Source organism: Prionailurus viverrinus, chromosome C1, assembly GCF_022837055.1.
Source record: "Prionailurus viverrinus isolate Anna chromosome C1, UM_Priviv_1.0, whole genome shotgun sequence".
NCBI classification, from domain to species: domain Eukaryota; kingdom Metazoa; phylum Chordata; class Mammalia; order Carnivora; family Felidae; genus Prionailurus; species Prionailurus viverrinus.
In genome coordinates this window covers 82,602,077-82,619,571 of record NC_062568.1, presented here as the reverse complement: position 1 = coordinate 82,619,571, position 17,495 = coordinate 82,602,077, and the positions used below count along the sequence as shown (strand labels likewise).

Genomic DNA, 17,495 nt, shown 5'->3' with positions numbered 1-17,495 from the left:
AGTAAACTTAGTGGGTGCAATGTTGATTGACAAGCATAAGCCCCTGTGCATCATTGAGATTCTCTAAAGACTTGACCCATAAACCTAAGAATTACCTCTCGAAAATCTTAAACCTGTGTCCAGTTTCTCACATTGTCAACTCTCAGAAAGGTTCATACACAGGGTGAGATTCTTAGTTGATTTAGTAGATTATCCCTGCAAGTCACATGGTGGCTTTGGAATATAATCAAGAACATTCTATTCTAGTGATACACCTGGGAATATAGACCCAGTCGTGGTGCTTCCTGACTTCTCCAAATTTAATCCTATTGTTTGAAGTCTAGGACTTACTGACTGATGGGAAAATAGAGTCTCAGATTGCTGTTTTCAATCTTCAAAATGGATTTCCTACCCTACTCTGATAAAAGTGGCATTAGTCAATGCCACAATAAACTACTTACATTGCCTAAAAGAATGCAATGGTCTTGCAACCTCCAAAATTTTATTGCAATGGAGGCCTTCCACGAAGATGGTGCTGAAGACGAAGAAGGAATCCCCTGCTCCTCCCAAAGCTGAAGCCAAAGCAAAAGCTTGGAAGGTCAGAAAAACAGTTTGCTGTCCACAGAGATGTCCACAGTCACAAAAGAAAGAAGATCCACATGTCACCTACCTTACAATGGCCCAAGACACTGCATCTCTGAAGGCAGCCTAAATATCCTTGGAAGAGCATCTCCATGAGAAACAAACTTTACCACTGTGCTATCACCAAGTACCCCTCAACTACTGAGTCAACCATGAAGAAAATAGAAGACAACAGCACGCTTGGGTTCAGTGTGGATGTCAAGGTCAATAAGCATCAGATCAAACAGGGTATGAAGAAGACCATTGACATGGACAAGGTTAACAACTTAATCAGGCCTGATGGAGAGAAGAAGTCCTATGTTCAATTGACTACTGACTATGATGTTTTGGATGTTGCCAAAAAAATTAGGATTATCTAAACTGAGTCCAGCTGGCTAAATTTAAATATAAATTTTTTCACTGTAAAATTTTTTATTAAAAAATATACTGTGGCATATAAAATATTAGCATATAATGGATTCACTGAAATGTATATGGTAGATAATGTTCATTTATTTATTATTTATTTAATGCCCCTTAGGTGTGAGTTCTGCAGCCACCCACTGGGTAGACCATTGCCCTTGGCTTCAGAGTAAATATAGTGTAGTACAGGGTAATCACAGAGAAATCCACAGAGAATTGCAATGCAGACCAATATGTTTTATAATAAAGTTGGATCAGGACATCATAGGAACATTTAGGAGGGGTATCTATTTCAGAAAACACTTTTCTATAAAGGTGACATCTAAATTGATCTGAATGAGATGATGGAGGAAGCCAGAGAGGTCTGGGCAATGGAAACAACCTGCTCTAAGGGAAGAAATGAAAATTAGTATAGGACAGCTTGGGAACAACAAAAAAATTTCAACATGGCTGGATCATAGAGATGCAGAGGGAAATATAGAGCTGGGGCCTGCAGTGTAGGTGGAAGAGCACACAGGGTCTGGCAGGCTGAACTAAAGTTTGTATTGCAGTGTAGCAGCTGTGGGGAATCTCAGAACAATGTCAGGCAGAGGAATAGGATGATCAGATTCGAATTTCAGAAAGATCACTATGGCTGCAATATGGAATATGGACTGGAAAGGAAAATGTGGATGAGATGATGGGGAAACCAAAAGATATTATTATTAAATCCATGTGGGAGATTATAGTAGTATAGATATTTATATGTATAAAAATTTTTCATAACATGATATTTTCATTTTAATATAAACACATATATAATGTTAATCCATGGGTCAAAAAATACAGAAGGATAGAGAGTAATTCAGTATACCTCAGGGAAAGGGAGATTTAATGTTTATACTTCTGTGTTTATTAATTTTTTTTAAATTTGGCATTATAAAAATAACAGAAATAATAAAAATCATTCCAATTTGAAAATAGTGGGAGCTGCAGATTTCCAAATGTCATGTGACTAAATGAGTAATTTTGCACAGTGAACATAGCTCAAATTAAAGGCCAATCTGTAGTTGGCAGTGACTGAGTGAGTGGTGGGGACCAGAAAACATGAGTCCTAGGATGATTAGTCTATCTACAGGCAACTACTCCCCCCAAATTTAGAAATTAGCGTTGACAGCAGCAAAACTCTAAGCTGATATCTTTATACACCAAGTGCTTCGATTAGTCACTTTTTCAATCGTTTTTCATATGAGCACCACAGGCAAAAGTTTGGGTGTAGCTGACTGCAAAACTGTGGAAACTGCTAAACTATCTACTAATTACTTGGATAGTATTCTTTCATGAATATTGAGAAGACTTTTTCTCAGTACTTAAAATATTTTCCGACAGATAAAAGAATGCACATGAGTTTTTGTTAAACATTTGATTGAAATAGACTTGGGGTTTGCGTATTTCATTAACAAATAGAAAGGTAGAGTGGACAAGTGATACGGATGTGAATGTTCACTATAGGGCCAATTTTATTTTGTAGAACAAATCTGTGTTGTAAGAATGCATGAACCAAATTATTTGGGTGTCAAAGGTACAACTCAATTTCAATTAAAAAGCACTGTTTCTTGAAAGGTTGGCCTTAAACCTTAGATTTCAGAATGCACTTGAGATCTGTTGTGTATGTAGCCCAACATTTGTTTACTTTCCATTAAACAAGAAATTGCTTACATGGGCAGGTTATTTTGATATGATGACACCACTGAGGGTTTCAATAAATGTACATGCAAATCAATCAGCCCCAAACACATTGAAAACATATCCAATAAACATCTGGAAACTAATGAACGCACATTTGTTAGCACAGGGGGGAGTTGTGGAAATTCAGGATCCATTGGTGGCTAGCCTTATTTAGTAGCATGTGGATTTAAGAATATTTCACAGAGTCAGAAGAAAGAGGGTAATTATAACATAAGGTTCAACATCTTTAGATATGTAGAACATTTTCCGTTGCTTAAAACAAATATTCCCTAAGAAAGTATAAAACATTTTTCTGACTTGCAAAGTTTTTGCAGTCTATCATTTAAATTCCTTAAATAAAGGGAGCTTTACTGCTCCCCAAAGCTAAGAATATAACACCCTCCATGCATATTAGCTTGATCTTCTTGACAGACCAGAAAAGTGTTTGTGTGTGCCAATTAAAACAAAAATGGATCCCTAGTGGCTTGTTCTTCACACAACTTCTGAAGACTGCTACCCTGTTTGCTAGGGTAACCCTGGATAAGGCTGCCATCCAAAGTAAACAAACTTTTCAAAACTTTCATGACAGATGGGGGTTACAAATGCATTTTAATAAGAGAGTTGCCAAAGCAACTTTTTTTTTCCTTATAATCAGCATATATTTACTTAACATCTAGCAACATTGGGAACACAAAGCAGATACTTTCTCACAAAATGTTTTAACAAGTAATATTTTGGGAAAGACAAATTGAAGACCTTTTACTTCTAACTGATATTTTACCCAGAGTTTTATGTTAACTTTGCTCAACATGTTAAGAAAAATGTTAGGAGTTACTCACACCGGACTGTAATTTGAGATAGACATGCAGCTTGATAATGTAATTTCATCGTTGGTCATAAACACCTTTGAGACTAAGTAATTTGACTATTAGTACAACCATGACAACCTTTAATTGATCAGCTATATCAAATGGATATGTGTGAAGTGTGATGTAAGATGAAAAAATTGTGAGTCTCAGGGATCTTTTTAAGCATTATTTCCTCAACTTTAGGTCTTGAGCTCTTGGTATAATGTTGCCAAAATGTATACCTATATTTTATGCACTTAGAATTCAATGAAGATAGAGCCAAAATTAATTTCAAAAAATAATTGTATTCACTTCAAATGAATTTAGTATATTTTGACATAAATTTTTATATATACTTCATTTAATTCAAATCTAATGACTTCATCATGATCCCAAAGTGTCTCCAAATACAATAGCAATTAAATCCCATTCCTTCTAAATGGGTTATCCAGTTATTTGTAGAATCACTGTAGCCATATCATTCAACATTTTTTAGGGCCCTTCGGATATTTGGAATATGCTATTATATGTTTCTTACATACAGTTTCAGCTTTATTAAGATGTAATAAATTCTTCTTTGGCTGATAGTTAAAGACTGATCCTAAGCAAAATATGAATGATACTTCATGCATATGTAGGATTCAGTCCTTTCTAGAATTTGAACGCATTTTTTTTGGGGGGGGGATGCCCTAATCTTGTTTTAGATATATATTTTTTCATAGCAAGATTGTGGTTGTTTGTGAGGGGGGGAAAAAGAAGAAAACATCTGAATAAGGATACTGGGTGATCTTTTTATTTTATTATTATTTATTTATTTATGTATTTATTTTTACATTTAAACAAAGACTTTTATTAAGACCCAGGGTTTGTTGAACATATCCATTTTACACCACATAATATCATTAGTATCTTTTTTTATGAATATAATTTATTGTCAAATTAGCTTACATACAACACCCTGTGCTCATCCCAGCAAGTGTCCTCCTCAATGCTCATCACCCGGTCTCCCTCTCCCCCACCCCATTACCCACCCTTAGTTTGTTCTTTGTATTTAATAGTCTCTTGTGATTTACCTCCCTCCCTCTCTGTTTGTATCTATTTTTTTCCCCCTACCCTTCTCCCATGGTCTGATCTTTTTAAAATTAGGCTATCTTTAACATAACAAGGAAGACACAAGCAACTTTTTTGTAAGGTCTACATTCCAGATTTTACAACTTAAACCAAACCATCATAGTCCTTTTCCCATATGCACAGAGTCCTTGACTGTGTAAAACTGTTTGCTGAGGACTAGTGAACTAGAAATCAAGATCTTTGTAATCTCTTAATTCTATCATTTAAAATGATGCCAATTTGATAGAATGGCATTCTCATTTTCCTCATTTGCTTCATTTTCTTCATTTGCAAAATTACTTTATGATAGTGGAGGGAAACTGCATTTGAAGAATGTTTATTATGTGCTTTGAGATCATTAAAGCTGATATTACTTTGCATACCAAGTGGTAGTATTCGTATCCTTAATGTACTAAAGTTCTGATACAATCAACCTTTAAAGAATAACATATCATGACCAACAGTTTCTGTATAATTCCATGATGTAAATGTATCTGCAGTAATTACTCCCTCCTCTGAAATCTTGATATGATCATTGTCTGTACCACTCACATTGGGGCTTAGTATAAGCCATTTTCTATTGTTATTTATCTTTATATGCATATGTCCTATTTATGCAAACAGATTGTGAGCTCTTGAGGATGGTGGGGGGGTGGGGTGTGTGTGTGTCCCTAGCCTCTAGCAATGTGCCTTGCACTTAATGGATACTCAATCAGTCCTTGATGACTAGCGGGATATTCAGTCAGAAACACCTCATCTCAGTCTCCTGAACAAAGAATTATTTGCGGAATTAATTCTACAAGAGGATAGGTGCTACGATCAAAGGGAACAGATATCACTCATTATCTCTTGCACTTTTGATAGTCTCTCAACATGTATTTGAGGTCAACTGGAATGAAAGTATCCAACAAGAGTTAGCCATCAAATATGTTTTACTGATAAGGTATCTATCTATAGCATAAAGTTGTACATTGATTACTATCATAAATACTTGATTATTATTTTAAAAAGGCTGGCGATAACTAAATTAAAATGTCCACAGTGTTTACTCCGTGGAGTCATGAATAGTTTTAATTTGTTCTTTTGTTATCTTTATTTTTTCCAAATTCTTCACAATAAATTCAATTATTCTTAGAATTAGGAAAGAATATGAAATTCTAAAAAGTTTTTGTTTCTATTCTGGTAAACCAAATTATGGAAATTTTTAACAGCAAAAATGCCATTCCACATATTATTTTTCACTTTCGTTAAAATCTAACACAGGCAAGACTACATGCCGGACAGTATATTGACAAGGGTGATACTTAAATAAACACAAACACTACTCATTAAAACTCCTCAAGGATTTTTAAATTAGCATAACAATATTCCATGCATTAATTAAAGCCTGAACAACACATTTCTTCTCTCCACATTGCTTATTGGTGGAGTTGGGGAGCCAGGAGTTACCTGCTTCCATCTTCAGAGGAACCACAAGGTCACAGACTTAGGTTCTTAAAGAATGTGTCTGTTCTTCACGTTGCCTGGTGGATACACTCCTACGATTTCCTAGGCATCCATATGTCACCAGCAAGAATTCAGACAGATCCTTATCCAATATGAAAACTTTGAGGCAAATTTCCCCAGACAGGTAATGAAAGGTATCTGTTGTTGACAACAATAGCACATTTCATTAAGACTGCTTGGTGGCAGGATATATCCCTTTAAAATACAACTTGGTGGCAAGGAAGCGGTTCAAGAGACATTTGTCCAAAGTAGGCTTCAATGCAAAATGGAGACCAGCCACTCTTGCCTTAACCCATTGTGTTTTCTGTAGGTTCTTTCTTCATCCACCTCACACCAACATCTGTCACTTGGGCGAAACTTGATATAGAAAAACGCATTAGCATGGCTTCATCTAAAATCTTTTATGTCTGCTATTAGTTTTACATCACTTTACATTGCCATCAGGAATTGCTCAATCAAAAGGTTTAGTCGAAGTTCACAGTCTTTACTGATGTGTTTTTTTCCCCCAAGAGTGTTGAAAATTCAATTGTTCAAACTGAAAATATGATTCAGCAAACCATTTATCAGAAAACCTTAAAGAGGTCATGGAAAAATGTGGATTGAGAAACCTGAATTAAATGGGCATGAGCAGTCAAAGACTTTGAAAATGCTTTCCTGTGAATGGCTGGGATGGAGCAGAACAAAGTCAATTACTGACTGTAATTAAGAAGTGGATGCGTTTAAACTGTAGAGAGCAGTAGCAGACTTCTCCAGACTGCCTAGTAACTGGAAAGATTAGTGGGAAGACAGAGGAAAGAATGTGAACTGTATCTTTCTGATAGATTTTGAATGAATTGCATTCGTGTAGTTCTCTGATCCAGCTTCCTCAAATGAATTCATAAATCACTGAGTATGTACGATTAATGCAGTAATATATTTGGATAAAGAAACTTTTAAAATACATTTTGTTTTTGGTTGTGTTGGCAGTAAAAGATCCCCTTTGCATTGCATAGCATGCACCAAAAATGCAAATGTACTGGCGAAGTACTTACATTTTATCACTGTTTGAATTTACTAGACTGAAAACTGAACTGTGTTAGCTCTTTCCTAAACCCTCAGAATATAGTAAATCTAATTATGTTTGTTTCTTGTACTTTGAAATGTTTCTTTTTACAATTTTAATAATGGTTTATTTATAATGGCAGAAAAAATATATTAGATTGCATGTTGTGTTTGGGCTAATTCATATTTCTTTGTGTATGTTACCAAATTGTGATGTTATATACTACATTCATAATCAAAATATTTAAAGTTAGATTAGAATGAAGGTAGAGGTCAAGGACATTACTAGTTTTCTTGGGTTAGTCACAAGTGACCTTATATTTTTAGATTAGTATTTCTGTGGCAACACTGTATAAAGTAAATATTTGGAGCTTTATGTAAGTGAAGAACATTGCTTGGGTGTTCAGATAATTAGGCAAATATCAGCTTAGCTGTCTTGTAATAGGTACATAAAACAGAGGACTATTTAGGGGATATTCTGAGCCTTTTGAAGTCTTACATGCATTTCACTTAAAAAAAAAAAAAGAGTGATTGGCCCTGGTAGTCTGTCAAATTCTAGAAAATAAAATTCCTCTTATTTTCTAATCTTTCACTTCTCATAATCGCATATACTTGGATAGTCCTCTCCTTACAGTTGTGAAACGTCGCAATCAAGAATGGTTGCACTGCAACACTGAGTGATGTTGCGTCTCTATACAGTTTTTCTAAAAATAAATGACAAGTGAATATATACGTATGTGTGTAATCGAAGATTTCTTTAAAACTCTAGGACCATTGTCATTAAATGTTGTCGTAAGAATCATTGAGACCTTCAGAGTGAGCTATTTTGGGTAATAATTGTCACTTTCATGATAGAATTATAGAGACATCCTGAAGCATGATTTGCGATTTTCTGAACCTGTGCCACATTTCAATGTTCACCTCCTATTCAGAGCAAGTGAGGCTGAGAAGAGGTGACTAGCTCCTGATTGAGTATTTTGAAGTGTCAGTCCTCTTAAACCTCTGAATCCTTGCTTGATGTGTGACAGTAGTCAGGAAGTGTTCATCTTCCTGTTGAAACAAAAAGTCAATACAAAGGGAAAATCTTCGCAGTTCAGATTGATGGCCTAATACAAAAAGCGTGTCCACACCCACTCTAATCAAATTCGTCTCTAAGTAGCCTTTTATGTGTGAAATCAAGAGCATTGCTCTGTTTCTATAGGGTCACATTCCTCTCTCACAATTCTGGGGAGGAAAAAATTCACTGTAATGAAAAACGTATACTTACATGTTAAATATTGCCAACTGCTTAATCGCCCTGAGAGTCTGGAATGGGGATGTTCATTTGATAAATACGCTCCATGAGAGGTTCAAATATATAAATAAAGTTTTATTCTAATATACTCCTTTTGTGGAGAAATTGGTGCTTTATTACTTTCCTATAGATCTTTATGATAGGAAAATAGAAATAGCCAAATGTTATTCATTTGCATGACCTTTTGGAAAAGTCTGCATTAGTCTCTTTGGTAAATAATCTGTTTTACAGCCCTCCATAAAAGGAAATCAAATATAGAGATACTATTAGATTTGAAAAAGACAAACAGGAAAGAGCCAAAAGTGCAGAATGAATTCTGACACACCCGGGTGCATTTTTCTGAGGTTCTGACTTAAGTGGATACTGTCTGCATTATTCTGAACTTCCTGGCTTGCTTCTCCTTAAGTTGGAGTAATTCAGCTTTAGTCCTACTCCGAGTTAATCGTTCTATTATTAAAACAATAATGTATTTGTTATGACATGAAAAAACAGTTTATAGAGAGCAGTTCAAAATGATCCCCGTCTCCCAGTTCCCAGAAAGACAATTACTGGAATACAAGAAAATATTTTGGTGTATTGAAGTGTGTTTTTTAAACAGCATGTGTGTGTGTGTGTGTGTGTGTGTGTGTATCCATTTTTTAATGTAAGAGATCTATTTTATATGATTTGCTTACCTGTCGATTTTTTTTTCAGATCACAACAGTATCAGGAAATGAGTTCCTTCTACAGTCAGATATTGACTTCATCATATTGGATTGGTTCCACGCTATCAAAAATGCAATTGACAGATTGGTATGTATTTGTTTTGGCTGTTACCTTTATTAATTAAAATGTTGTCACTTAAATTGTGCTGCTTAGGCATATAACACACACACATTTCAATGGATCCTACAGATCAAGAGATATTAAGTTATTTTAAGTTTAAATAGAGTCCACTAAAAACCGTTTCCACAGACATGATTGTGGAGCTAAATGTCATTTGATTTCTCTTTCAAAAACACAGTGCATTCATTTTTTCCCCCAAATAACATGGATATTCATTTATTAGAGGCTGTAAAAAGCACACAAGCACTTAATGACTACTGAATTTTCATATTTTCAGTTCATGCAGTCTGTAATACATATTCTTGAAAATAAATACCAACGTATTTAAGCTCATACTCACTGTTCAAACACCAGTAAATAATAATCCTTTGTACTGATTTTCATTGTTCTTCCAGCTAAGCCAGATTGTTCTTCTCATGAAAATTATGAATCTAAAACTTCATGAAATTACCCTAAATCATACATTCAGAGAATCAGATTATTGAAAACTACCATTTTATACTGATTCTAGACCAAACATCTAATTTTAGGACACTAATATTTGCAAAATCTTAGAAAGAAATCTTGAGAGCTTTTAATAAGGTATACAATAGGAAAATATAGCATTTTCTGTGTGGTTTTATTACTATTTAATTGCAGTCATCCTTTATTTCATTTTGGGGTTAAAACTTAAAAAAATAACAAATTGACTTTTCTCCATCATCAATATGTTAATATTATCATCATCCCCTTATCCAGGCATGCCTTGAGCGCCCACACCCACATTCACCCACCCACAGACAGAGTGTGTTGTCATTAAGAGTGGACTCTGGAGTCAAACTGCCTGAGTTTGAATCCTGGTTCTATCCTTTACTAGCTGTGTGGCCTTAGGCAAATTACTTATCTCTTTTGGCTTCAGTTTCCTTGTCTGGAAAGTAAGGGTAATAATAATACCTACCTCATAGGATTACTGTGATGATTAATTGAGTTAATACATGTGGAATACTTGGGGTGATGCACAGCACTTAGTTTTATATATATATATATATATATATATATATATATATATATATATATATATATAAAGCACTATGATTAATGGCCTTATCCCAACGTAATTATCTTAGTTCAATCTTCCCTTTAAATCTAACATCAAAATAGATCTGTAAATTATTTGGTGAATCCTTTCTTCCTTGTGAAATTATTCAAATCTAATTGTTTGTTATTTCCAGCCAAAGGATCCAAGTGGTTCATCAAGAAACCTGGAATTATTCAAAATCCAGAGATCCTCCAGTACTGAATTACTAAGTCACTACGATAATGATATAAAAGAACAGAAACCAGAGCACAGAAAATCTTTAAGTAAGTATTTTTTTTTTACTTGTTGATTTTAACTTTGTCTAAATGCAATGCTTATGAAATATAAATGCATTGAAATAAGATTTGAGCCAAACTCATACTACTCATGGAAGATTCGCAGCCATTTCCTGGCCAGGGAATCATGCACTGGAGGGCAGTCTGGGTGCTTTGCTAGCGTCATTGTTGGTAATGCCTTTTGAGAAAATAATTGTTCCAAGGTCATGGTCTCTGCTTACAGCAAACCTCTGAATCTCTGAGTAATAGCCAGGGCATTCGGATTGGTGATTGATTTTGAAAGTGGGAAATGTCAAGCATCTCTAAACCTTGGTATGCTGACTATTTGATTTCCATACATTAAAAAATGTGTGAGTGACCACCACAGTTGGCTCAACTTAAACCAACAGGCTATGCAACTTTCCACACCTTCAGGCCACCAAAAAGTTTTAGAAATGTGGGTTGTGAATTATATGTTCTGCAGGGTCATATCTAGTTCTAATATTCTGAAACAAATGAATTTGGAGTAAAAAGGTCCAATCTCACCATATAGCGAACTTGAGTAGATCTCTCAAACTTGTCCAACATGTTTCCTCCTCAATAAAAGGGGATTATGAGAAGGTGTCACACATATCTCACAGTTGGTTTGAGTTTCGGCCTCCTGAAAGGTATCTCTGAAATCAAAGCAGGTGTCTCCGAAATCAAAGAAAACCAATTTCCCCAATTCTCAAAAATTATACTACTTTTCCTGGATCAGCTACCTAGGTACCCTCGATCTTCTGAATCGCTATTTTTTCTGCCATCTCCCTCTGATCTAAGATCAGTATAGTTACATACTACCTCTTTGAATTAAAGAGAATCCCATAGATAGAGAAGGGCTTTTAACAGAATATCTACACATGAACATGAGTACATATGCTAAATGACTCTATGTGTATATGCATATATTTGTGTGCATCAGGAAGACTATATATATATACATATATATATATATATATATACACATACATATATATATACACATATATATGTATGTATATATAAACAGAGATGCACTCACACGCATATGACAAGGAAGAGAGAAGCCATTTGTATATAGCATATCTTCCAGAGCTAAGTTATTCTAGATCTTAAGAATCTAGAAATAGCATGACAACTTTGAGTAGAAGCACCGTTTCAAAATTAAGTCATTATTCAAAAACTCATACCACAATACAACAACTGCTAGAAACATATTTAGCTAGCCAGTTGTGTTAAGTAGGAGTTTAAAATGATCGATGTTGATGTCTTAAACTGTATGGTGCTTGCAAATTAAGTTATTTGCCATTTAAAAATATTTTTCCGTAACGTGGGGCAGTTTGGAGTTATCTCATTTTGAATGTTTCCCTTTAGTTCCTGGTCATTGTTCCCCTTTACTTAATATGGGATCAAAATTAAGGTAAGATTTTAGAATTAGAATTCAACTGTGAGAATGTTAATGTCATGTGAATATGTGAGCATGTTACTGTTAATTATATGAATGTTTTGTTGTATATATAATAGGGTGTATGAGGCAATTATTAGTAGAGATTTGGAGGATACCCTTACATGCTTCTAAAGCCTAAAGCTTGGGAGAAAATAAAAAGTTTTGTAAAGGTGTTTCAGAAACATTGAGGCAAATAGATTCTGTGTTCAGCACAATGTTTGAAATGTTTTAGGGGAAAAAAAAGTTCCTACAGATAAAATCCCAGCTACTCCTCTTTAGTATTTATTTTTGATTGAGAAAGACAATTATTTGTCTATTTGGGGCTTAAATTCAATCCTGCCTAGAGACAAGGGAAGAAACATATGATTTATTCTACTCATTTAAAAATGTACCTAATTCTCTAGTGACCTCTTATTCACTCTTCCCTTTGCAGTTAAAAAATAGTGACAGGTAGCAAATATTGAACCCTTACTTTTCACCAGGAATTGTTCTAAGTTCATATCTATGTTACTCACTTAGTCCTCCCACTAACCTAGCAAATCAGGTACTACTACTAACACGATTTTATAGATGAGGAAACTGAGGTGCAGCGAATTAAGGCAGTTTGTACAAAGACAAGTTACAGAGACAAGTTCAAATCCATTCAGGTTAATATTAGAGCCTCTGCTTTTAACCATTATACTATGGTGAAGTGAACAAATAAAAGGTAAATTTAGTTTGTATCAACTTTGGACTTGGATGGATATATTACATTAAAAATGAGATCCATAGAAATCATCAAACTTAATAGGGACCCAAAAACATATTAGCAAACGAATTAAACCCAGATGTCTTTGGGGTTTGATCTAACTATTAAAATAAAAGGGTCATATAATCTTTAATGCTAGCCCTAATTTTAGAAAATGCTTCACTTCTATATTTTGATGGATATTTATAGTTGTAAGCCCTTTTTAAGGCTAGTATATATTTTTGCAACGTAGAATACAGTTAATATCCATCTATTATTTTAAATCAAGTTCATTCACTATTTATGTATTGATTTTCATTTGAAAGGCAAAATGATTGACTTACCCACACAATATCAAATTAGACTATGCACTTGAAATAGTGATTGGCATATTTTATAGTTGCTGTTTTTTTTAAATATTTTTTCAAGTAAGAAATATACTGTGTGAAACCCCTCTGATCTAAGTCCTAGATTTGAACACCCAAACTCAGTTTTTTAAAACATGCATTCAGTTTTATGTTACCCTCTTGAGATTAAATAATTATGTGGAATTAGAGATTCACAGTATCTCCTTCCTTATTAGTAGTCTAAGCACAAACTTTATTGTCAGTTTGCTGCCTTTGGCTTCCTGTGCCCTTGACGTTCCCATGAGTTTTGTCGCCAAGATTGTAGACAGATAAAGCCAGAATTACTTTTTTAAAGGCATGTGAACATCATTAGCAGCTAACAGGTGGTCATTTCATTGTCCAGTTTCTCTGTGTAACATGGGAAAAATTATGTACTCTCAATAAGCAAATTGTGAAAGTTAAGTGCTTAAATATACTTTCCTTTTAAAAATATGATTCTAACCTGCCAACACTATTAAGGAATAATCAGATATTTTAAGATATCAGTTGAGTTGAACAGACAAGAAGCCAGAAAATTCAATGTAAGGGCCAAATCACTGTGGGAAATTCAGGACACCAGCATTGGATGAGAGTGGGAGAGCAGCTCTCCAGGGAGGGCTGTTAATGGAAGTGGAGAGTCAATCAAAGAAAATGCTAGCACATTTTTCCAAGGAAAGAGAAGCATCTTCCACTGATGGCAGAGGAAAGGCTCAAATATAAATCCTGCATCAGATAACCTTGGAGAGGTTTCTTAATTTTCTGAGCTTTACTTTGCAGGTCTATAAAAATGGGTCTAATACCCATTGTATATCTTTGCGGGATAGTGTGATTATCTGAAAGTAGATATGTAAATACTTAGCCCACAGCAGGTATTCAATGAGTAGGAACTCTTATTATCATCCTGTGTCCCCAAAGCAGATGGTACCAAAATAGGGCATGAACCGGGGGTAGTGTCTAATGGAAGACTGGAGCAGGACATATATACTCTTCCTCCTCTCCTCAAGTATAGAGAAAATAGGGGGGAAAAAACCAGAATTGGATATGGGACTCATAGCTGCAAAAATCTAAATATGAGCAGCTGGTCTTTCTCCTGGCGACTCCCCCGGTGAAAATGGCAGCCAGCGTGTCCTTGGGAGCAGCTCACCAGGAAATAGTAGAAGGGAGCCAAGAGATGCTCTTCATTCTTTTATGCCCAGAACTTCATGAAGAAGTTCCAGGTGATGGAAAGGATTCAACATCAAACCATTTCACTATTCCTTTAGACACAGCTTTAGTTTATTCATTCACTCATATATTCATTCTTTGTTGTTAACAGATATACCTAAAGGTATACAACTAAAATTCTTGACTTCACTCATCTGCACTTTCAATTTTTTAATATAAGTTTTGTATTTGGGTTTTGCCTTAGAAGTAATATACCTCATGCTAATCAAGTACTAAACTATAAAATTCATGTGTGGGGAACTTGAATAATTTTTATATAATATTGACACTTTTAGCATTATAAATATGCACCCCAAAATGAACATGAGTTAGAAGAATAAAATCAAAAAGTAAAAGAACTGAGGAAAGACTGGGTGGCTCAGTCAGTTAAGCATCAGTTAAAACTCTTAATTTCAGCTTAGGTCATGATCTCACAGTTTGTGGGTTCAAGCTCCGCATCAGGATTTGTGCTGACAGTGCAGAGCCTGTTTGGGTTTCTCTCTCCCACCGCACCCCCCCCCGCCGTCCCTCTCCAGCTCACGTGCTCTCTCTCTCTCTCTTTCTGTCTCCCAAAATAAATAAACATTTTAAAAAGTAAGAGAACTGAAAAAAATGAGTCTTTTATTATTATTATTATTATTATTATTATTATTAATTATTGCTATTTTGCAGATGAATTTTCTTTTATCTGTCTTTTGATTAAATTTTCATAAAAAACAAATGTATAAATTTCTGGGTGAAATCCTAAAAGTATTTAGATATCGATTTCCCAACTCGATTGCCCCTTAGTAATGTGCATAGTAGGGGTGTGTGTACAAGGCTACAGGAATAAAATTAGGAGTGGAAAATTTGGAATGAAATATTCATACAATGTAGAAAATGAAAATACTTGTGAACCTTTAATAATATCTTTGTTTAAAATTTTGTCTGCAAAGTAATCATGATCATGCCAAGTGAAAACAAGTCTGATAGAGAAGACAGTTATTTTTTGTACTAATCTAAATAATTATAACACTGGCCATCCACAACAGTAAGTAGACTATGTTCTCAAGATCCAATTGTAAACTGGTTGCTTAGATCTCAACACATTTTCATAAGGAAACCACATACTAGCCACAAAAGCACACTTAAACCTTATGTAATCATTTAGAATGTTGTTTTTAGGGAACAGCTTGTTCTGAGTTTGCTGTACCTCTGGCCCTAGGAGCTAAGACTTTCCAGTAGCATTGCTTTCCATCTGGTTTCTCTTTTTTCTCCTCCTCTACTCCTGTACCAACTCCACCAAAGCAATTAGAATTATCAAAATGGTTTTGGCTAAGAGGCTCCTGGACCCTGAAAATCCTCACTGGTGTCAAGGAGGGAGGGAATGTAGAACTTCCAAGCCAGATAAAATAGTGGGAAAGAGAGAGAATGAAGGACTGGGAAGATTTTGCAACATGGGAAGGGAAGTGAGTCCTCAGCAAGTGTACATGTTCTTTCTAAGAAATGTGTGTAATGACAGATTAACTCTGTCATTGTCCCAAATGTTAATAGTTGATGAATCTAGGTGATATCTATCAGAGTGATCATGGTGCTCTTGTTTTCTGTATGTTTGAAAAGTTTCACAAACGAAAAATGATTCACACACACATATACACACACACACAGCGTTACCCGTGTTCATAAGTCAATAAAAGAATATACATATTTTCTAATTCTGGCTTGAAAATTTCCAAAGATCAAATTTTCTGAATATAAGTTACATTATGACCTCTTAAAAAAAATAAATAAATAAAAACATTGATAGCTCATTGTTTTCCTATTTTTTTCCCAAAAGCCATATATATTTTTTGTTGTGACCATTGTGGCCTTTCTGGTACCTGTGTAATTAAAGAAATTTGTAAGATGTTTGTTATCCCAAATGGAAAAGTCATCCCAGTTTCTTGGATAAATATGTAATTAACAATTGTTTAAAACACATATTGTGAAGTCTGTTCTGGAGACCCATATAAATACATATTTTAAAGTTTCTTCTTAAGTATTTTTTTATAAAACAGCCTAATCTTGCCAATGCATGAAAATAATAAGATGAATAAGCCATCTGCTAAGAAAATGAAAACAATATTAAAATTACACAAATAAATATCTCGCTCTGAAGAAACAAAAAAATCTCTTACCTGGAAACAACAACAAAGTCATATTTATGTAGAATATTATGGGTTATTGTGTTGTCAGAGGGACAAAGGTTTTTGATTTGGGCAGGATGGTCAATCATCTGATTCTTGGTTTTTCCCCCTAGAATCAATATTGCCACCCTGGCACCAGTTTCAGTCAATATCCACCTGAGATTGAACTAAAGTGTGAAAGTAAAAATTATTTTGTTTTACTATAGCCGTAAGACAGACAATATCAGAGGAACAGTGAGTGTCAATTCTTTTCTTAATTGTTTTCCACAGGCTAAGGGAGGTCTTTATTTCAAAATATTTCTGTTACTAAAGCAAAAATGAAAAATTTTAAATGAACATTTATGTTGCCAAAGCTGGAGGATTTAAACATTATGAGGGAAAGAAAACAGTAAAGATTAGACACACACTTGATAATCAGGGGTCCAAATTACTTTGTCACAATGGTATTATTCACAAAGGTTGCAGGGCTTCACTGAGGCACTGTGTGACTACAACAGTTGTTCGGACACGTGTTCTCAAGATGGCTAGCAGCAATCCCAGCTTTCCTGGGACCCATAGATTACAGTTTCTTCAAAACATTCAGTTCTCCATGAATCATTTGATAAGAGAGGACCTAGTTATAAGCTGAGCAAAGAATATTCTGATTAATCTCTTCTTTCCCATGGAAGGGGTTGATCTTGCCCTCTGACCTGTGGGTATCCATTGTCATGCATCTCATAACATCAACTACTCTGAGAGTCTATCTAACCCTATCAGCACTCAGGCACTAGATCACCCCATCTCTTCCCGACCCTGGCAGTTACTCTGTGACCATTTTTCCCCTTAGATGAACTGCATTTCATCAATTTCTGATTTCATTAGGT

At 34.8% G+C, this 17,495-nt stretch overlaps 1 protein-coding gene across 2 annotated transcripts in view; it reads left to right on the top strand.

Moving 5' to 3' along the window:
• Nucleotides 1–17,495, top strand: part of ARHGAP15 (Rho GTPase activating protein 15) — a 639,654-nt gene that overhangs the window by 320,579 nt on the left and 301,580 nt on the right. For both annotated transcript variants that reach the window (XM_047872568.1, XM_047872569.1), the window contains 2 exons: nt 9,223–9,321; nt 10,566–10,695. In XM_047872568.1, coding sequence (XP_047728524.1) covers nt 9,223–9,321; nt 10,566–10,695 — 229 coding nt within the window. The remainder of the gene's footprint in view (nt 1–9,222; nt 9,322–10,565; nt 10,696–17,495) is intronic.